At 44.1% G+C, this 22,412-nt stretch overlaps 1 protein-coding gene across 5 annotated transcripts in view; it reads left to right on the forward strand.

Annotated features, from left to right (window-relative positions):
• The first annotated feature begins 2,904 nt into the window (after positions 1-2,904).
• SMOC1 (SPARC related modular calcium binding 1) overlaps positions 2,905-22,412 on the forward strand; it is a 132,468-nt gene continuing 112,960 nt past the window's right edge. For all 5 annotated transcript variants that reach the window (XM_031049057.2, XM_031049058.2, XM_031049060.2 and 2 more), the window contains exon 1: positions 2,905-3,155. In XM_031049057.2, the coding sequence (XP_030904917.1) occupies positions 3,051-3,155 (105 nt within the window). In that variant the 5' untranslated portion in view covers positions 2,905-3,050. The remainder of the gene's footprint in view (positions 3,156-22,412) is intronic.

The following is a 22,412-nucleotide window of genomic DNA, read 5'->3' on the forward strand; positions in this document are numbered from 1 at the left end:
GGAAATAGTTAGCAGACAATTTAGTGCCACAAAAGTTTCTGTTTCAGCAATTTGCTTTATTTATGTAGATTTTAATTTGAAGCTGACATACCAGTAAAGTGCACCTATACCAACTGGAGTGCCTAGAAGATTTTGCCATTCACTTTCAATGATGAAGTTGATACAACACTGGAACAGACATGTATTCTCTCTCTTGCTGGTGTCTTTAAACTGGGGCTGGATAGAGGCTAGAGGTAGCCACTTGGATGGTGCTTTTTGATGGCTTTGTGCTCAGAACAGCTCAGTAAAATGTAATGGTTGTGATACATAGACCAAGCTATGGAGGTTCTTCTGGCCTCATTATTGCACAAGGAAGTTACTATCTGCAAAGGAAATGTGTGTCCCTGTAGAAGAACGCCAGGCCACGGGAATGCTGGTCAAAGCTGGAAGTACATGCTACAAGGTTATGAACAGCTGTTGACCGTAAGGGGCTCAAAGGGTTCAGTTACTGGGAATTTCTGACCCTCTCTGGAACTTTCACTTGGTCTCTAGATGCTACTGGTGTCAGTTTCACAGGCATTGGAAGGTAGGCTTCCAGTGTTCTTTGTTAGGAAATAAGAAAACAATATTTTTTCATGGTGGTAACAAGGATGTATATAGCAGAGGGATCCTGGTATCTGTGGGGTTTTCTGTGGGAAATACACCAAAGACGGTCATGTTTAAAGTGCAAGTGATAAAAAACACTTGAAGGCATCTCACAAAATAGGTCAGATGCAAAAAAACTCCCTATGAAATTGGAGAGGGGAATGTAGGCAAGTGGGGTATTGTTATCTGGGCTGGAATTTAATCAAGATTCAATTATGAGGTGATGTGGTACTTCAGTGGTGGGATCACTGCCTCAACAAAGCTCTGCTAGATTCTGCCTGTCTTTTCACAGATGTCAGGTGTGCACTGGTATAACTTGTCCAGCCTCAACAGAGCTGATCCTGATGTACACAAGGACACCCATATTCAGATTTCCTGGCTCTCCCCCTCCTCTTCCCCTCCAGGTCTCTCTGCTCGTGTCATGTGGAATGGCAGAAATTCAGGTGTGGATCAGAGAGACTTTGAAATGGAAAATCAGAGAATACCGCAGGTCATATTGAAGAAGAGCTGGCAAAGCTTAGGACCGGGATAGCAGAGTGGTGAGGGTTAGGACTCAGGTACATTGGTAGGCTTGTATGGGGTGCTGCGTTTGGAGTTCCAGAGAGATCTGCAAGCCAAGAATAATGAATACTGGCAGAGCTCCGTGTGAGTAACAAACAGCTTATCCTGCCTAGGCAAATGACAAAATGTTACGTACTGGCATTTTTAAAATAGTTTTTTTTTTTTTTAAGAAAAGAAAGATTAAAGCAACCGCTATAGCTAAACATGCTGCTTTGCTCTGATAAGGTGCCAGAATTGTATGACTTCTACTTTGTAACAAGGTTCTTGGTGTGGGTGTAGCAGCCCCTCCTCATACCTAGCGGATACACTCTAGGGAATTTTTACAACAGTGAGAATTGCCTCTTGTAAGGTCACTGAGTAAGAAAGTTAACAATGTTCTATGAAGAATTGCATGTCTTGAGTTTTTCCATCAGAGCACCACAGAACAGTCTGATGAAAAGGTTATTGTCACTGTTACATGCACAGCAATGACCTCCCATGCATCTTGTTCTATAAAATGTTGTGCCTCTCTGCCCTGCCGTGCCCTCCACCAAGGTCATGCTCGTAACTTAAAAATGGAGGACTTGATGTAAATTTAAGTCAGTCCAGTTCACAAAACATCTCTGTCTCTCAGACAGCAGGTAGACAGGCTTGGCACTGCCTCCATTGCTCAGGGTCTACATCTTGCTGCTGTTACACAGTAACTGCATGCTGTTGTTATGGTAATGCTCTCTTTAGCTCCAATATCGGACAAATGTGTTCAGAGGCTGGGCCCTGTTGGTGATGCATCTTCATTTTCCTCCTGTTCCACATTTGGAGCCTTATTATGTGATGCAACACTCACTTTCTTCTCAAGCCTCTCATTGTCAAGTGCTTTGGTTATGCTCGGACATACTGGGACCTACATGCAGCCTAGAAGGAGATGCCAAACTTGATCTCGGGATGGTTTTCCAGGTGCAAGGTTCGTATTACCAAAGACTCCAAGTGCATCACCTCCACAACAAAGTCTCTAGGCTTTACTAGGTAGCATAGAGCAATTGGCTCTGCATTTGGGAAAGCAGGAGAACACCTTCAGGAACAGGTAGTCTCTGAGCTTGTAGGTTAGCCATTCTTTGAGCCCCGGCATGGGGGCGACAAGAGGACCTACACTGTCTGAGACACGACTCGTTTCTACGGCAGCCTTGGCCCAAGAATGCTGAACCGAGGGAAAACGGTACATGGACCGTGAGGTTATTTCCTACCCCAGATTTACTTGCTCGTTGGCCCGACCTGGCCGCAGGGCTCCGCAGTGAGTGCCAATGCCAGCGCCAGGCCGGGGACGCCCAGGAGGGCAGTGGGGCGGGCGGAGGGGGCAACCAGCACGGTCCCGCGGCGAGTGCCGGCCGCATTGGCGGGTGGTCTCCCGCAGCCCCGCCAGGGCTCCTTGGCACCCGCGCCCCGTCAGCCGGTGAGAGACCCGCTCCAGGTGCTGCAGCCCCGGGGAAGCAGTCCGCCCCTCTCGGGAACAGCCGGCGGCACCGAGCCTCCCGGGGCCAACCTGCGCCGCCTGCCTCACGCCCCGGAGCGGTGGCAGGGCGGGGCGGGGCGGATGGCCCTGGCTCCCCGCCATTGGCTGCGGCCCGCTGCGGCCGCGCTGTGATAGGTCCGCGCCGCAGTCAGTGGCGCCGGGCCCCGCCCCGCCGCGGCTTTATAACGGGCATCCCCATGGCCGAGGCGGGTAACCTGCCGCGGCGGGAGGGGGCAGAGCCGCCCGAGCTGGCCCGGGGCACTGCGCTCTCCGCCCGCCGACGGACACGCCGCTGCCGGGCCGGGGGGCGGCTGCCCGGGAGAGCCATCTGCGGTGGACGCAGAGCTCTGCCGCTGTCCGTCTGCTACCCCGAGGGACGATGGTGCCGCGGGCCTGGCGCTGCGCGGGGGTTCGCCCTTTCCTGCTGGCGCTGCTTCTGGTGCATCTGCCTCAGGGTCGCGGCCACCGAGCCACTGGGCCTCGGGTAAGTGAGGGCAGCGGGGCTGCCCCGCCGCGGCAGGTTGCTCTGCCCCCGCCCCGCGCCCTGTCAGCGCCGCAGGTGAAGCCCCGGGTGCGCCCCGGTTCCGCGGACGCGGACCCTTGCAGGGACCTCCCGGCTCGGTCGGAGCCGGGTGCCCGCGGAGTGCACGAAGGGTCTGCACCAGAGCGACTTGTTGGTGTTTATTGCGGGGTGAAAAAGGAGGGTGGGGGTTAGCAGGCTGCGTTTTTATGTTGCTGGTCTTGCATTTGATGTAGCCCCCTGTTCCTAGCACATAGCTTTAGGACTTTTCTTTTTTTATGTTCCCAAGTAGGGATTAAATGAATCCCAGCAATAAAGCTAGATGCCTTCAGCCCAGCCTTCTCCCCGTAGGAGTCTAGCTCTGCTTTTTTAATCTGACAATGTTTGACTTACTGGGGCTGTTAATTTCACTTACCCAACTATTACATTGCTCTGGGGGAGAACCCAACATCTTTTCTAAATATGGTTCTCCCAGTGAGCTAATGTTACCGCTGCAGCACCACGGCAGAGTAGCACAAGAGCTTTCAATTATAAAGCTGCAAAACAGTAGCTGTTCTTCAGCCAATGCTGCAATAAAAGCACAGCTCTGGGTAAGTGGAAAAACTTGATCTCTCTGCAGGCGTGTTGGATGCATTGACCATGTGCATTCTTAACCCATCAGTCTGAAATGCCATGAAATGTACCTAATTAACTTACACCATGGTTGGGCAATACCAGGAGTCTTTGGAGTCCCTACTCAGCCAAAGTATAACAATAAGGGAGTTTAGTGCAATGTTCTAGTTCTTTAATAGAACTGCTGTTTGACCATGCTGGTTATTAAATGCTTCTCAGAGCTATGGAAAGTGTACTGGCTGCACTGGTGTCCCTGTGTTCAGCTGTCCTGTGTAGCCTCTTTTATAGCCAGATGTGTAATAGCAACTGTTAGAATGTGGCAGATAGAACTAGCATGTGGCATAAATTCTTGTAGACCTGTTGTAAAAGCTGGGGTGCTTATGTGTGCATCTATGTTACCAATATCAAACATAAACCTCAAAGCTGGAGTGATGCCAGATAGAGAGGAGCTTTGAGGTGATAAGTAAGAGTCTGGCTGTATGACTATGGCCCCTCAACAGCACTGGCATCCAAGTGCTTTAATGAAGAGCAACTGAAACAAAGAACAAAATAAAAAAATCCTGATGGCAGTGCATAATTGCACAATAAGCCTGTCTATCAAACAGTTTCCATGTATGCTGTTTTTATATACTGTACTTTACAAGGCAGTTTAATTGCTCCCTGTGCTGTGTCGTCTTTGGAATGAGAGCTACTTCAGGAGAGTGGAAAACCAAATACAAAGGACTACTGATGTACTTTTTACTTAAAGTAAGTGAACTGACTTTGCTGTTTCTCCCTTCGTGACTGGGGGAAAATATCAGCTGTGAGCATCAATGCCTACAGTTATGTAGAAGGACGTGCCTTAAAGTTTTAGCTTCTTAAAGTTTTAACTTAAGAGCTCTTAAATGGAAAGCTGTGAACTTCCAGGATGGTTAACTTGTGAAGCCTGTCTTCCTTCTAAGTGCCATTCTTAAGTGCATGTGAAGGTGGGGAGTATGGTTTACTTGTTTGCAACCATGTTGACTGGTATGATAAGCCCCTAAGCTTAATCTGTTCTAGTGATTAGACATTGCCAGTTAAGTTGTTGCTAGTATAAAGGTGCCATACTTTAGATTCCAGTGTACACAAGGAAATTCTTTATTATTCAATTTTTAATGACTATTACCAAGTTACACCAGTGTTTCTCACACTGACTTTTGATCCAGAATCTATTCCTGTCAGGAACCTTCCCTGTATTGGAGGGGGGGCAGTTGTCAGTGTTGGGGTTCTGGGGTCTGATCCTGTGGGTTTTCAATTGCTAAGTGTGATGTTTACAGTTTCACACTTTTCCTCATGGTAAGCACTAGAACTACAATTTCTGCAAGCTGAAATGCTTTTAAAGGTGAACAGCAGGGTTTTATTCTACTCAATGAGTTTAAATGAGCATCAGCAACGCTTAAAGCAGCTTCTTGATCTTTGTCCTTGCATTTCCCTCTTACTACTGCAGTGTTGCTGATAAGCTAGGCAGCTGGTGCTGTCACTGAATGCATAGGCAATATGGCTTGCTACTGTTTGCAGAAAATGATGAAAAAGTAGGGGTATTGAAGAGAAATAAGTATATCTAGATCTCCTGTGTCAACAAGGGATCAAACTTTTGGATAAAGTGAGTTAGCTCAAGGTGATTACTTAAATACTGAGATAGATTACAAGTGCAGTAGTATCTACTGGCCTGCTGGGGTACTTCAGCCACTCAAAAGATGTACAAAGCTTGTTTCCTGTTATAGAAAACCTATGAGCAGTGACATGAATCCCTTAAACTTGGAAGCATGAGTGACCTGTAGGAAACATCTGGCTTTTGTACCTATGCTGTGGCCCTCTGACAGTTAATAACAGCTGTCCTGAGTAAAGCCCCATAGTAAGTCTAATATCATGGATGTCCTAGAAATAACTTGGAAGCCCAGGGCTGTTTTGTGACTCCTTTTATCACTCGATACTCTCTAGAAAAGCTTCTGCTATGTTCTGCAATTGCTAGGTCATTTCTACTCTTGTAGGTCTAAAGAGCACTGTGGAAGCAGTCAACTGACTATACCTGGAAAATGACTGTGTGAAGGATGTGGCCTTCTGGAAAGAGATAATCAGGCTTTGCTTTCTATTCATTTTCTATTGTTGTGTGCCTCTGCTGGCATGAAATCTGGAGTTTTGTGACAAGCCAGGTCTTGCTGTTTCCCCTCCTTGACCCCAGAGTGATAGATGGGGAGCTTGACTGGACTGGCTCTTGCACCTCTGACTGTGTGGTGCCTTTGAGTAATACTCTTTCATAGCAGATTAAATAGATTGTGCCATTAAGCTCTGTTTTCCCCCAGCTGAAAGATAAATTGTGACCATTGTCTTTCTAGTTCAGAAAGATAGATCTCTGTAGTGTCCCTGCATTTTGAATATAATGCCTTGCCATTATGAAGTTGCTCCGTTTATGGCAGAGAACTATTGGAACATTGGTAGTAATGAAAAATACAAGTACAGGAAAATGGTGCTTGCAGAAGGAGCAGAACAGGACTGCAGCAGTCAAAAGCTGTCTTAGGAACTGGCTTGGATTTTTGGAAGATTTGAGATCTGTACCTTGCAGTGACTACAGAGGACTAAGAAATGGGAGGGAAGGGCAGTCACTATAACTTTCTTCCTACTTTCGTGCATCGAAATGTGCCATATCCCTCCTTGAAAGGCATGCTGGCTGGAGATGGAGAAACCTTCCAATTCAGTGCTGTTGTAAAGGGAAAGTAGTATATAGTAAAACTATGAAGATACCCGCAGATTCCAGTGCATAAACTGGAGTGCCACAGAGCAATGGGCACCCTGCTACTAGTTAGAACCCCAAATAAGAACTGTGCTGAAAAGGCTTCTGCAGCTCTGCTATTCCCTATGGAGGAGCAAGCAGCATTGCAGCTTGGGTCAAGGCACCTGTGTTCTGCTGTACATTGTCAATGCAGCCCTGCTGAGATGTTTCCTCAAAGCAGATGCCTTTACACATGCTCTGTTAAAATTAGGGAGATTGTGTTCTTCATGGTGGGAAGCAATTGGGAAAAGACTTACGATAAAAATAGAAAGCAGAGGGCTTCATATGAAGGAGATCTAGAGCAGATGAGTAAACTTTAGGTTTTCAATGACTCATTTTTGTTTCTTGGTTTGAGCTTAATTATCACTCTGCATTGCAAAAGTCTACACTGCTAAGTAAAATCTGAAGCACTTTAATGTTTTAGACTACCTTACTGTTGGTGAGATTCATTTTAATGAAGGATAAATACCCGAAGGCAAGTCTTTAGAAAAGCATCCCCTAACAGGGCAGATCTGTTACTCTATGGCAAAGAGCTTTTGGTTACAGATACACTGTTTTAGTTCAGTGAGACATGTTCTTGCTTAAATGGAAGCTCTAATTGTACATAGAGCTGGACTAATTACTTCTCCTTCTCCTTGTTTCTACTTACACCCTGAATGTTAGACAGCTGAATTCTTTGATATGTACCAAAGAAACTGATCTTTCTTTTTATACATTATTCAACTGTGTTGAGGAAAGGTATTAATTCTTATATGGCAAAGTATTAAAACATTGTTACAATACATTAGTATTGAAACAGTGGGTCCTGTTCTAAATGGGAAAAACACTGTAGGATCCAACTTGCTCTGTGTAGTCTTAGAGTTGGTGTTTTAACTGCCTGAGCTTCTGTGTTGGCTATGAAAATATCTCACTCATGTTAATGATGATCTGCTGCTAATGAAAGATTTCTGGCCACCAAAAGGACTGTTACAGAGAAGGAAGCTACTTGTGTATTTCTGCTGGTGGTGGCAGCAAGCTCTTTAGTTGATGGAACACCTACAGTGATAACCTCTTGGATTAGTTTTCAAGCTTCTAGCACTAGTCATGTGCTAAGGTAATCTTCACTGCCATCAATGCAGAGCAGATGCTGTCTTGGCATCTTTCATTTCCAGATGGCCTGAAGCAATTGGTAAGATGACTGTAAACTTCATTTCAGTGGTATAGTAGCTCTGAAATATTAATACTGCTGTTTAAACATCTTAGATGTTCTTATCCTGCCATCTCAAACTAATTGCGACATTGCTATGTCAAAAAAAACCCCAAACAAACAAAACCCCATTTGTCTCCTGCTTGGCTGCTGAATCCCCAGCTCTTCTGGGGCTGGCACATCTGACAGTGCAGTGAAGTGTTGAAGCATAAATAAACTTTATGCTCACATTAAAAGCTAAACATAGAAGCAATGCAGGTGAAACTGAAGCTAATCACTGACGGCTGCTGTGCTGACTGTCACACTGCCTCTGTGTGACAGCAAGGTGGCTTCCTATCAGAGCCCTCCAGCAGCTGCCATGAGGTCCCTGGTGCTGATGCAACATCCAGGGACTTGGTGGCACAGCAGCCCTTGAGTCAAGCTTGGTGTGCAGAGGTGGTAGTTCACTGCTTGGTCATCACATGAAGTTCTGGCAGAGAAGCAGATGTTATAACTTCCAACTTGAACCATGAAACCTACTTTTTGTTGTGTAACAACTTTAACTACTGTCCTTGCATTGGTAGGACTTTAGGCTTCCTATGCTTGTTTATGAGAAACTCTTCCATTTGTGAAGTTTTTGCCCCAACACTGAAGGCTGACATTGCTGTGGGTGCATCACTTCTGCGCTGGAGGCTTTCTGAGTAAGGTTTGAGGTCAGTGTGAGATGCTTGCTTACAGGATGTGATGAATGTAGTATGTAACTGCCTCCCTCTTCTGACTGGCTCACTTGAGCAGTTAGTATTTGTGTTCAGCAGCTAACATATGAGTCCCATGAAGCTTTCTCTGTGTGGTGACTTTAATGCCTGTAGGTATGAGGAGGGAGTATTCTGGCACTGAAATCCTTCTGATGATGACCAAGAATGCAACTCTGCTCCCTCCCCCCCCCCCCCCCCCCCCCCCCCCCCCATCGCCCCTGTTTTGTTGTATTGGGTTTTTTTTTTTTGGTAGCTTGTAGGTATTGTTTTTTGTACTTCTTGTAGCTATAGGAGAGTAACAGCAGGAAAGCATGGCTGGTCATACCAGTGTGTAAAGCTTGCACTCAGGGCAGTAAAAACAATTGCTTACTATATGAAGGAGCTCTTTGTGTGTGACCTTGTGTAGTAGGCTAGTGGCAGCTCTTCAGCCTAGGGATGAGACCTTACCTGGAAATCAGGCTTATGGCTCCTGTCCTGGATGGTTTTGTTTTGGTTTGGTTTTTTTTCCTCCATATTGCAGTACCCTTCTGATACAACTTACCCTCCTATAGGATGCTGCAGTAAAAGTGGAGATAGTGTTAGTGATATTCATGAGCATTAAAGAAGAATGAATCATCTACTCATTTGGTGAGGAAAATATTGCCTTGTATAATGGCCTTGCCCACTCATAAATGCTATTCCTTATGGACCTGAGGAGACAAATATGGCTTTTATGCTTACCTGCCTAGAAGCCCCCATAACCCTCCATAAGCACTGCCAGACTCTTCCCTGGCAGTCTTCCAGCTGTAGTCTGCTTGGGAGGACAAGCCTGCATGTTGGGTTTGTGCATTTTTGCCTCCCACTGTCTTGTGTCTGAGCCAGCTGCTTTTGAGGGCCCACTAACAGGTGTTCTCATTTGGAGTGGCACGTAGCTATGCAATGGAAGTGAGTGGTAGGTGTGAAATGAGAGCAAGCTTAGGTGCTTCCCCTCAAGGCCTGTGCCTAGAGATGGGGTTTCTATAGGAACAGAGGCTGTATCATTAAAGGTTGGCTCAGGGTTTTGTCAAGTAAAGTCTGGCAGCAAAGCCTAGACAAGCTGCCCACCAGTTCTGCTGGCAGACTTTTCCATGCAGGTGGAGGAAGCCATACAGAAACTGGTGTGTGTAGGCAGATAACTTTCTCTGCCATGGACACCCAGACTCCTCTCCTGGGCTGGAGCTGGAGTTCTTACTGCCTCTGGATGAAGAATGTGAATGGATGTGAGCAGTGCAATAATATATGGGTGAATGTCACAGAGTACCATGCTGCTCTGTACCTGAGTACAGACTCATGTGCCATGGTTCTGTAAACTGGATTGTCTTACCCCAAACACTGACTTGGAGTGGCTAAGGGGGAAGAAGCAAACTGTATGCCTGCACCATTCTTTCTATGCAAGGCATAAACTGAATTTATTGAGACTGGCCCGGAAGACTACATGATAGCCCTTACAGGTCTAGTAGTGGATCAAATTTAATTTTAGAAGAACATTGGCTTAATATTTTTCCTATTCTGAGTCCTATGGCAAAGTTAAAGAATGTAACTTCACCCTTTTCAGAGTGCAAGAAGGCTGATGTTCTGCCACTGAGACATTTGCTTGAAGCTGGGGTTGAACTGCTGATAAAGGTCAGGGCTTTCTTATGGGTAAGGTTTTGATGGAAAGAATGTTAGGAAGTGCAAGGGAAGGTGCATTAGGAATAAGGAAGATGGGGAAGTAGGACAGATGAAATAACTTGCTTTCCTGGGGTTTTTCTTGGCTGCTGGTCCAGTTAATGATACTTGGAACTGTATCCAGAGGGAAGTGCTGATCCTCAAATAGAGAGGAGAGCTTCCAAACACTTAGTGGGCAGATTCTGTTTCAGAGTTTCTCTTGGCTACCAGTCCTCTGTTTGTATTAGCTAGGTTATAGACTGGATGGGATGTGGAAAATTTTGTCCATCCCTGCTCTCTTCCCTGTTCTGTGGTTGATATCAATCACTTAAATTGCATGGGGAAGCCATACTTTGCTTTCTGTTGAGAAGAGTCCACTTACAAGCTTAGCTGCTGTACTTAGGCTTGTTCTGTACTCTTGTGGAGTTCCTGAATTCTGGGTTAAGAACTTTTTCTTTGGTTATACAGAGAACCTGAAATATTAGATAATTTGATCCTTCAGTTGCAATTCTAATACTTTAGGGTTTGACACTCCAGCAAATTAAAACAATGCAGCCTTAATGTAAAAGTAACTATGTAGTGTTCTATGGTCACCATGAAACTGAGTGGACTCTTGGCTGTTCCTTGGGCTGCAGAAACAGCAGTGTGGTTACCTCTGATACAGAGGGAGAGTGAACAAGAAACCAAATAGATAAGGAAGCATCCTTAGGTGCTAACCCTGGTAAAGGTAGTGGTATCCTTTCATGTACAAGAAGGACACATGCCTAGGAAAGGTGTCCAGATGTGCACTATCTCTAGATCTTGCTTCTGTGTGTACCAGATACACACTAGTCAGAAGCAGGTAGGATGATAATCTCTTGTTGCAGTATAGACTCCCTTCAGTAGCATGAAGATTAAAGAATCTACTCTAGCTGGTACATCAAACCACTTCTCTTCCCATTTCTTTGAAGCAGATTTACATGCAGTCTACACTTAGGCTTACACAAATACTTGGTGGAATGAGGTATAAGTTAAGAACTAAAAAGCCAGAAGCTCTTGGTTGTAATTTCCAAGTGGAGGATATTAAATGAGTTGCAGTTTGTGGATACTGGCCAGATAAAGGGTTTTGAGTCTGAGCCAAGTAGCTACTTCTGATTTGGGTAGAGTTACCATGCATAAGGGTGGTAACTCTTGGTTTGCATTTGGCTTATTCCTCTGCTTTTAAAAATGAGCAGGCAGGTGTTGCAAAAGTAGATAAGCCGTGTACAGAAGTAGCTTTAAAAATGTGCATGTATGTGGAACACTAGAAGCTAATCTGCTCCAAACTTGTAAGTGAAAGGTGAGTTTTAATGTGTACATTTCTCTGTCTTAGTGGAAGCAAAGTACTTCTAAGGCTGAAGTCCATGAGACTGATATGTATAAAATGAACTGGGCTGTTCATGCAATGAACGTGGCTTTTTTTGCTACACAGTTCTAGAGATTGACTGCTATTGTTTCCTTTTCTGTGTCTTAATGTAAAATTTTTGAATGTAGAAGAATTTGTTCCCCCCTTTTAACTTAAAACCAATACCAATATCTACCTCTAAGACTTTGGAGTTCTGTCAGGTAAGGGATCTGATGTAAGGCAGCAATGCAGCACTACAGCCGTATCTTCCTGCTGTTAGGGTAAACTGTAGCCAATTGGATTCTTGGTGCTGCTGCTGGTGGTATTTGCCCTCAGATGTCATCCATCTGAAACAGTCCTGAAAAATATGCAAGATGCAAAAAATCTACCATGCTAGAGCTTAACTATCCCATGGTAACTGCTTTCAGAAGCAGGATATCTTAAGTACACTGCTCATGTGTACATGTCCCTAGGTTTACTTCTTGACTGTAAGAGAATGTACCTAAAGACCTCAGGTTATTCTAGAGGTGCTGCTCTGCACTTTCTAGGCAAAATCTGAAGTGCTGGCAAAGTGGCAACTAACGGTGTAAACTGTTATCAGGTTGCTACCAGTGTTCCTCCTATGTCATCAGTGTCTATGATCTATCTTTACAACTGCATTATTGCCCAGGTACAGCCAGCATTTTCAGGAGCAGGAATCATGCCTTTAGGTGCAGGATTGAAAGTCAGAGCTTTAAATTGTTAGGTGCTCTGTAGAGCCAGTGACACTCTGCTGCATTGAGGCAGAATGTTCTCTCAGTGGCAGTAATTGGTCTTTCACTCATTTTACCCTTCCTAGTTTAAGCTTGAACTGTAGAAGGAGCAGTAGCTGCAATTTCTACAGATGTTAACAAGATGGACATAAACATACTTTGATGATACTGTATTAATTATGGCTAAAGCCATTGTCTGGAAGTATATCAGCTTGGATGCTCATCTTCAGGAACTTCTAGTGAGGTAAGCATTCAATTCACAGTGAACTCTTCTGAAAGTGCTTTATGCTCCAACTTGGTGGTGGTTTTCCTTTTTAAGTGAAGGACTCTTAAACTGAGGCAGGCCAGTTAGATCCAAAGTGCTCTGGTGTTGCTGCCTGGATCTGTTAAAGACTTAAGTTTTCCAAGGCTGCCAGGTTCTGTCCTCTCCTCACTTCCCCTGAAGTAACAAGTGTGTTGGCAGAAAAAAAAAACCTGTATTCTACTGGACTTGGTGTCACCTAAGCTACTGCCCTTAAAACTTGCAGGGTTGTTCAAATCTAACTGCAGGAGCTCCCCTCAACTTCAACACCCTGAAAATCAGAATTACATTTAAGGTGGCTGATGGAGCTTTAAGTAACTAATCAACCTTTGCCATGTTGTCACTAGTATAGGTGCCTTTTGAGGATAAACAGGATGGGGAGTGGGAATCAATCAGTGTGAAACTAGGGCTGCTGATACTTTTCTTGTCTTTGTCCTCAGCTGTCAATGAAACTATCTGAATTTCAGGATTTTTACTGTGAATGCTAGATACCCAAGGGAGTTCCAGACCAGCTGGATTTGAAACAGAAAGAAGTTGTGCCTTTCTTTACCACAAAAGAAGTGCTTCTTTACCTGAAGCACTTTGGCAGCGGTATTGGAACTGAAATTAGCTGTTGCTCATCAGCATACTGGAGTGTATGGTTTGCAGATTTCTATTCTGGATGTAAAAGCACCCATAGGATAAAGCACCTTAACTCATCTGCTCTGTTTGTAGAATCTGTTGATGTACAAACAGTTGTGATGTAGTTATGCTAGCTCTTATCTCAAGAGGATGAAGCTATCCTGATTCATGTCTGATTTTTATGTGAAAGTAATTTAACCCCCCCCCAGAAAACCACCATCAGTCCCAGCTTCCAAGTAAAGTTTTGCCTATAGAGTGAACTATAGAAACTCTGTAAAAGTAATGTTTTCTAGAACACCAGTGCTTTTTGGTGCTGAAGTTGGAACTGAGAGGGAGGAAAAAACCTACCTCACTTGTGTAAATTTGACCGCTCTTAAAACCTGCCTTTTAGCATCCCTGGATTGACCTAGTTTTATAACAACACATCTTAAGCCCACAGATCTGAGACTCTGATCTAGCTTGAATAGCTGGTAAGTGTCAGAAGTAAATGAAGTTTTTAAGTTTCCTTTTGGAACCTTAAGAATTTACTTAAGTCTCCAAGATTTGCTTCTAGTTCTGCTGGTATGAGGACAAACTAAAACCAAAAAAGCTTCCACACCTGCTTCACCTAGCCCAGGGACTTCCTCCCCTGCCCTGCACAGGAGCACCAGAATAGATGGGAAGAGTTCAGTAGGAAAATCCCATGCAATTTGTGAAGAGAAAGATTTGATTTTAATTGAAACTTTAAAAACCACAAGAAACTTTAGCTGTCAGCAGGTTTTCCTCTGTAGCAAAGAATACTGAGTTCCAAAGGCGTATCTCTTTTTCCCTACATTAGAAAAAGGAATATCTCTTATCACAGTAACTGTTCTTACTGCTAAACTTGATACCGTCTCAGGTGTCCCATACAACTCTTAGCTCATTACTGCTTTTCTTAAGAAAATGTCCACATCAGACCTTAAGTGGAGAGTCTCCACTATAATTACTTCCAACTTAACCTGCGCACTGATAGTGTCACTTTGAGAACAGCTATAGATGAAAAGCTTCTGACTAGCTTTTTGCTTATGTCCAGACTTCTGTCAAACTATGCTCCACACCCACAGAGATGTGTACCCTGTATGTGCCTCTGTTCAGGAAGGGCAGGGAGAGTGGGAGAACAGTTCTGAACTTGGTAGTTCTTGCTGAACCCTGCCTGAAGCTTTCCTCCTGGCAAAGGTGAGTCCAACTTCAGGAATTAATGTTTTTCTTTGGAAATCTCTGGGACAGGTAAATCAAGTTAAACTGTACATATATTTTCCACCTGACATGCTTTCCTTCAGTTTGTTCAGCTTTGACAAACTCAGGTGTAGAGATGTAGCCAACCTTTCAGTGCAGTGATTAAGTACAGCATGTCAGAGCAAAAGCTAAAGATGATTTTCACTTCTCCTTCCTTGTCTTCACCTTGCATGAAACCATGGAAGAATACAAGCACTTGTACTCAGGAAGTGCCAGAAGGCTGATGATAGACATGATGAGGTCACCTCAGATTAAGAGGACAAAGTAGGGTGTTATCTTTGGCTTGACTCTGGTTAGTATTTATTAGAAAGCAAACCTAGGGATTACTACAAACAACTTAAGCAGAGTGTGTAAACTCTTCACTTCATGGCTGACTAATGTTCATACATATCCATGCATTTCCTAAGGCAACCAATTAGGATCAAGTGAGAAAAGATAGTCTTGTTAAATCTCATGCCAGTGTTCAGATGGGTAGAACCATACTTATCTAAAATTGCTTTAGTGGGACATGCTAGTGGCTTTTGTTTCCCCAGCAGATGCTGATATAAAAATACAAGACTCTCTTGGCATCTGTTTTGTTTTGAGGTGATTGACACCAGTGCTTGGTGTTGTTTACATAAAGCAACTGAATGAAGTCACTGCTGGATTCAGCAAGATACAAATGCTGTCTGAAGTTAGTAAATGCTGACATCAATGAAGCTTTCTTAGCTAATGCCCTGTACTAAATTGCAGTAGGATTTGATAACTCTGAATAGAGAAAACCTCTTAAAATAGGCAAGGGACAGGATCTGAGGAAGAACTTGTTTCCCAAAGAGTAGGGAGTACTTTCTTCTTTCTCATTCCCCAGTTCTGTCTTTGTTTTTGCTGTGGTTGCAGTATCAGCTCTTTAACTGAAACTCTTGTCAAGCTGCTTTCTGGCTTATTAATCTTGACCACTTGGCTTGGGGCTCTAGATGCCTGAAATGAAGAGGGAAGCACCAAGAAATTTCCCTTTACCTTAGGAAGACATGTGCTCTGTGCTAGGTTACTTTCTGGGGAGAAAGCTGCTGGTACCTATGTCATCTTGTTATCAACTGACGATGGTTAAAATGTACATCTGGCTTTTGGGACTATTCTAGATGTGTTATGGGGCAACATCTATGTTAAATCTAGGGCTGTATGCAGAGGCTGCTCAGCTTGAACAGTTTTAATTGGACCTACTGATTTCAGACAGTGAGCTTGACTTTGTAGGAAGCTTCCCTTTAAGTGTGATTTCCCCTTTGGGGAAAGTCTTTGTAGGAACTGAGTGAGATTATAAAGTCATCCCATTTTAAAACTCAGATGGCTGTGATTCAAAAATACTCCAACCTACTAAAGAAGCAGTTGTGGAGGGCTGAATAAATAACTGGCAAGTGTCTGCCTTAGCTGAAGCTTGGAATCCACTCTGGTAATTGCAATATGAACTCTTAGGGTAGAAAAGAAAAACAAAAGGCAGATGTTTCTTTATCAGTTTGAAAGGTCAACAGTTCTCCTGGAAAGATGGGAGAGCTCAGAACCTCTGACTTGCTGTCAGTCAACATGACAAGATTAAACAGAACTGTAATTAATCATTTGCATTCACTTAATTCCCCATTCATTCCTTTGGTTGCTTTATTTGCCATTTTATTTGCTTATGCTAGGCAAAGCTCCCTTTCTAGATTTCAAACAATCTCTGTATTAGGTTTTGCTTCTGCTACAGTTACCTCTAATGACAAGCAAGATGGCACTAAGGCATCCACAGGACCAAATGGCATGGGCAGTTCTTAGCTAAAGTGTGAGAATGGTGCCTGGAATCCACAAATTAAAAAGGTTTCTGCTTTTCTTTTTTCTGGTGTGGTTGGCTGACCTTGCCCAGCTGCCAGAGCCTCCTCACTTCTTCCTCTGCTCCTGCATGCGTCTTTCCCATGGGCTGCAATCTTCCAGAAAAATCTGCCGCACTGTGGGCTCCAGGTTCCTTCAGGAAATATCCAACTGCTCTGCTGTGACATCCCCCTCCCTGGGCCTGCTCCACCATGGTCTCTTTGGCAGGCTACTGAGCAATCTGTTTTAGCATCTAGAGCACCTCTTTCTCTGACCTTTTTTGTACCGTGGCTTCTCACTTCCCCCCTGCCATGTGACATTCTGCCTTTTAAATATGTTTCCAGAGGCATTGTCATCTTGGCTGATGGGTTTAACTTTGGTCTGCAGCAGTGTGTTGTGGAACCAGCTGTGTCTAACACAGGGCAGTCACTGACTTCTCACAGAGGCCACCTCTGCACCATGCTGCTACCAAAACCTTGCCACACAAACCCAACACAGCTGATAGGGCCAGGTTCTACACTACTGGCCTGCAGGCTGAAGAAGCAATGCTGCCTTGAAAGCCTCCAGTAGAGTCAGCAGTGATGTGTCTGTGCTTCTGGAAGTACCACCAAGATGGAGTTCACACATCAGTCAAACTGGTTGTGCCCTGAAGTCAGCTGTTTCAGTTCTTTCCAAGGCAGTGTGGATGTCTTGCAGAGGTTGTGTATGGTTTTGCTGTGAAAGGTACCAGTGCACCCAAACTCAAATGATGTAGTCTAACATACTCTGTGTTAATATTTTTAAGGTGTAGCATCAGATTGCTGAGTACTTTCAGGTTCTGTTCCCACATGAACGTAGATTTCAGTATTGATTGTGCTGTTCTGTTTTTTTTCCACATGAGTGCTTCTGCTTCCAGAGTACTGTGGCTCTGTACTGATTGTGCATAGCTGCTTTGCAGGCATTTGTGTGACTTCCATAGTAAGGGAAGGCCTGATCACCTTACTTGAGAAGTTCTTTGGGATTCTATAAACTACTGAAGTTTTAGATCACAGGGTATTGATGCAAGTTCTCTGGCAGTGAGTTGTGTGGGTGATTTGTGCTAAATCCCACAGGAACTTGAGGACCTACATGCTATTAATTTCTGCAGGTCATGGCTCCTTAAGGAGCCTCTAAAAAATCTGTCATGGCATTGCAATGCTGTTGCAGCCAAACCTAGGGACTGGTTTTTAATTTTCCCTCTCTGGAAGGGGAAGAGAGCACACAGTTAATAATGGGAAGAAGTACTATTACTAGTCCTGGTAGTAAATAATTCTGAAAGAGGAGTTGCCAGATTTTGTAACTCCCCACAAACTTCAACCTGGGAAACTTATAGGAGCATCTATATGGCATCTGGATCTGGTGTTCTGCACCCTTGGATATTGACAAGTCCCCACGCTTTGATTCCCTGATGAGAGTATGTGTGGTGGGTTAACCTTGGCTGGACAGCAGGTGCCCACCAACACTGCTCTATCTCCCCCCTCCATAACTGGACAGAGGAGAGAATATATAATGAGAGGCTCATAGACTGAGATAAGGACAGGGAGCCATCACTCACCAATTACTGTCATGGGCAAAACAGACTCAGCTGTGGGAAATTAGTTTAATATTACCCAAATGAGAGCAGGATAATGAGTAATAAAACCAAATCTTAAGAAGACCTTCCCCCCACTCCTCCTTTCTCAGCTCTACTTTCAATTTCTCTACCTTCTCCCCCTCAGCAATGCAGGGATGGGAATGGGGGTTGCAGTCAGTTCATCACATGCTCTCTGCTGCTCCTTCCTCCTCATGGGAAGACTCCTCACACACTTCCCCTGCTCCAGCCTGGAGTCCCTTCCATGGGAGACAGTCCTTCATAAACTTCTCCAGTGTGAGTCCTTCCTGTGGGCTGCAGTTCATTATGAACTGCTCCAATATAGGTCCCTTCATGATGTGCAGCCCTTCAGGAGCAGACTGCTCCAGTGTGGGTCCCCGTATGGGGTCACAAGTCCTGTAGCAAACCTGCTCCAGCATGGGCTCTTCTTTCTGTCAGGAGCCTGCTCCAGCACAGGCTTCCTGCAATGCCACAGGCTCCTTTGGACATCCCCCTGCTCCAGTGAGGGGTCCTGCACAGGTGATATTCCCTGCTCCACCACAGACCTCCATGTGCTGCAGGGGCACAGCCTGCCTCACTGTGGTCTGCACCTTGGGCTGCAAGGGAACCTCTGTTGCAGTGCCTGAAGCACCTCTTCCTCCTCCTTCAGTGACCTTCATGTCTGCAGAGCTGTTTCTTTCACATACTCTCACTTTCTCTGGCTGCAACTGGTCCTCCACAGTAACATTTTCTTCTTCCTAACCATGTTATCCCAGAGGTGCTACCACCATCACTGGTGGGCTCAGCCTTGGCCACTGGTGGGTCTGTTTTGGAGCTGGCTGGCATTGGCTCTATTGGACATGGGGGAAGCTTCTAGTAGCTTATCAGAGAAGCCACCCCAGTAGCCCTCCTTGCTACCAAAACCTTGCCAAGAAAATCCAATGCTATATATTTGGCATTTAACAGCAAAAAGCCTAGCTAGTGTTATGTCAGTTGAGGGATAGAATCATGATAAAAGTTTACACCAGTTTTAATCTGTGAGTAGTTTGTTTTCTCTTGGAGTTCAAGTTGGAGGTGCTGAAATTTGAAATGTAATAGTGCTAGTTCTCTGTGCCTGATGGTGGAAAGGAATATGGACTTGAACAGAAGTAGCTTCAGAGAAAACCTACTGCCCAAATACTTAGGTTTCCTACTTAAATATCCTGTATGTCAAAGACCAAAACTCCTTCTCTTATCTCTTAGAAAGCTTTTTTACTGTTGCTTGAGGCTAAAACTTTTCTTTGATAGTTGTCTTTAAATTATGTCTTTTGCTGGACAGCAAGCAGTAATTTGGTCACAGTCACCAGACGGGATAAAAATAAACTTTTTAAAGTTTCCAGAGTCTGCCAACTTCTCTAACATTTTAATCTGAGGGCTTAGGTCGCTATGAAATTGTTTCTCAAAGCCTCGTGAAGGCTATGCTACTGCAGTAATTCATAAACACTTACTGACCTTACACTTTAAAGCACTAATAAAACTGTACTTCCTTTCTTGCATTGCTTGCTGCCTTTTGGCAGGATTTTGTGGAAAGTACAAGCTTTAAGTAAAATAAAGCAATTATGGAAAAATTAAAAATTGTCCTATCTGTAGAAGCACCACTGCTTGAGTTAAGTTTGTTGGCAATCTAGGTCAACAGACAACAAGCTTACATCTGTACTCTTGAGCTGTAACAGCTTCCTGTCATTTCACCCCATAAACAATTGCTTATGTTGCATCCATACAGTTGGTTGTCTCCAAGCCCATGTTTGAGTGTGTTTTTTGATGCCTGTCCGTGTGTTGAACTTGTTGCTTTGGTCTGCTGTGAGCTACAGACAGACAACTTCGTCCTGTGGCAGGCCTGACAAATTTTGCCTGCCAGTTTTATGGCTGGAGCTGGATTTAGTCACTTGCCTTGGTGGTCAAATATGGAAGAAGGACAGTTACTGAAGGCAGTTTATATAGCTCTAGACTCCTGTCTGAAGCAGTGACATCTCTTAGTAGTTGAGACTATGGGAGCTCTCACTGTACTTCAGTGCCTGATAGTCAGCCTGTGCTGGCTGTAGGGATGATCCAATGGGATCTTCCTGTTTCTACTGGCTTAGCACTTCTAGTTATCAGGCTAATTCAGCTGTTTGTGTCCTGCAACATACTAGTGAACTGAGTAAGGTTAACTTTTGGAACAGTCTCTAGAAGCACATTAATTAAAAAAACAGTGGCTGTTTGCACCTTATCTTTTGGAGACTGGACACTCAACTGACATTGATAGTAGGTGCATCTCTTCTGTTTCAGAAACCCAATGTCTTACCTGCTCTCAAAGACTAGTTTATTAGCTCTTGCCATCACCCATCATTGGACTGGTTGCACATCAGTGGATTGGAGATGTTGGTTCAGTAATAGTGCCTGGTATTAGTCATAAGCAAGAGGCAATAATGTGACTTATGAACACTGAGTAGGTACATAATGTGTAGTAAACTGTAGACATGTGCTTAAGAGCTCTGGGCAAAGCCTGGAAGTGCTAGTTATGAACTCTAATGCTGCCCTATTGTATAGTCCCTGTGAAAAAAAGGCATTACAGCCCTGAGTCTTTGCTACAAGTTCAACTGTACAGATAAAACACTGCTTTTCTGTCCTGTAGAGAATGCTTTGGAGCTATACTTACAGTTATGCTTCCTACCCTTGTCTCCTTAGCAAAGCCCTAACCTGTACCCACCACGACAGCAGCAAATAGCAGCAAATGTTGACATATACTAAAAAAAAAAAAGAAATATAATAGATCCCTGCTCCACCCCAACTTGTGTGAAGAGTTGCAGTGCTCTGGTGTGATGTTCCTGCCAAGTGTAAGTGCAGTCTTACATGCATGAGGAATAACTTTAATTTCAAGAATGTATAAGACAAACCATTGCTTTAGCTTTTTAAAGATAGGGTAGGCTAAAGCTCTGCATAAAGCTTGTTGAATGGGGAGGATGTATTCCCCCCACCCCCTCGAATCGGGTATATATCTCAAAGCAATCTTAAATTATTTGCTAATGTGAAATGAGGAAGACCAGTTTGTGAGAATAGTTAAGATGTCATGGCTAACTTCAGCTGAAGGCAAATCTCTCTACTTTTAAAATAGGAACACTTTTGCTAGTGTCCTGTGCTGGCAGAGCTTTCTACCTACACTTCAACTTGTATAGGTAAAATTGAACACCAGTTGCCCAGGCTTTTATAAGCATCCATAGTGGCTATCTACAAGTACTTATCTGCTAAAAGAAAACTATAAATCTCTCCAGTAGAGATCTGGGGTAACTTGTATGTTCCAAGCTTAGCATTATAATTAGTTTTATCCTGCCACTTGCCTGGAGGCTTTCCCTCCATACCTGGTATAGTGGTGGTGGGTAGATCCAAACTGCTTGTGTATTTTTTAAGCCTGCAAGGATGCCCACTTTTGCCAACAACTGTAGAAGACATGCCTATGATCAGATAAGAGTGTTGCCTGGACTTTCTGGAGCTGGGTGGATTTTATGGAAGTCCTCTAAAGTGGCATCCTCTGTCATGGTGTACTCCCACTGCACAATGGCAAGATGCAACCCCTGGAATAATGTGATTGTATCACACTGGTTTTGACACTGTTGTGTGATGCCCTGGGCAAGCTGTTTTCAAGTTAGATGTGAAGCAGCACTTTAGAGAATGTTGTGGCTCCTCAGAATCTGGAAGAGTTGTGTGCAGTGAACTGGAAACTGAATTTTCAAACAGTTTTCATGGATGGGTTTGGCCCAGTGTGCACCCTGAAAGATATTTGTCTGTACAGGGAAAGGAAACTTCTGAGCCCTCAGGTATGAGTGTGATGAATTAGGTTTAGCCTAGCTAGGACACACTTTTAATCTGGGCTTTTAACATCTACATTCTCTTTGCTATTAAGTTCCAGGGACAACTTGTGCAAGGTTCTTGACAGCTGCTTTTTACTGTCAAATATTTAAGAACAAGCTTGAAATAGAGCAGTGAGATAATTCAGCTGAGTGCGTGGCTTCTCTGCTCATCTGTTGCTTGTTAAATGTGAATGCAGGATTGTCAGTTACTTTCAGTTCTCCTTGTTTAGGTCTGCAGCCTGTGAAAGTGAAAATCTGTCATGGGTGTATGTAAACATGGTGTGTTAAAGCATTCATGCTGCAACTGTGAACAAAGCACTTGATGGGAATAAAGAAAGTAGGTCTGGAATGTGTATCAGCATTGAACTTAACCTGGAAGGGAGGAAGACAGTACTAATGTTTGCAGATGGGGCAGAGAATGCTTAGAAATGCTTTGTCCTACAAATTACCAAAAAATTTAACTGAGATGGCAAAAACTTGACCAACATACATAGTGGTGTGCCAGGCTGGGAAGATACTTGATGAAGTGAATTTGACATAAGCTAAGGCTTAAAATCTTGCATTAAGGGAGTTATGATAACTATGGGATGTCTTTGGTGTTCTAGGCATGAGCATCCAAGTGGCGATGAGATCCCTGTGGGCAGAGGACTTTAATACTGGCTTTCTCAACTCA

The sequence above is a fragment of the Melopsittacus undulatus genome, chromosome 4 (genome assembly GCF_012275295.1).
Source record: "Melopsittacus undulatus isolate bMelUnd1 chromosome 4, bMelUnd1.mat.Z, whole genome shotgun sequence".
NCBI classification, from domain to species: Eukaryota; Metazoa; Chordata; class Aves; order Psittaciformes; family Psittaculidae; genus Melopsittacus; species Melopsittacus undulatus.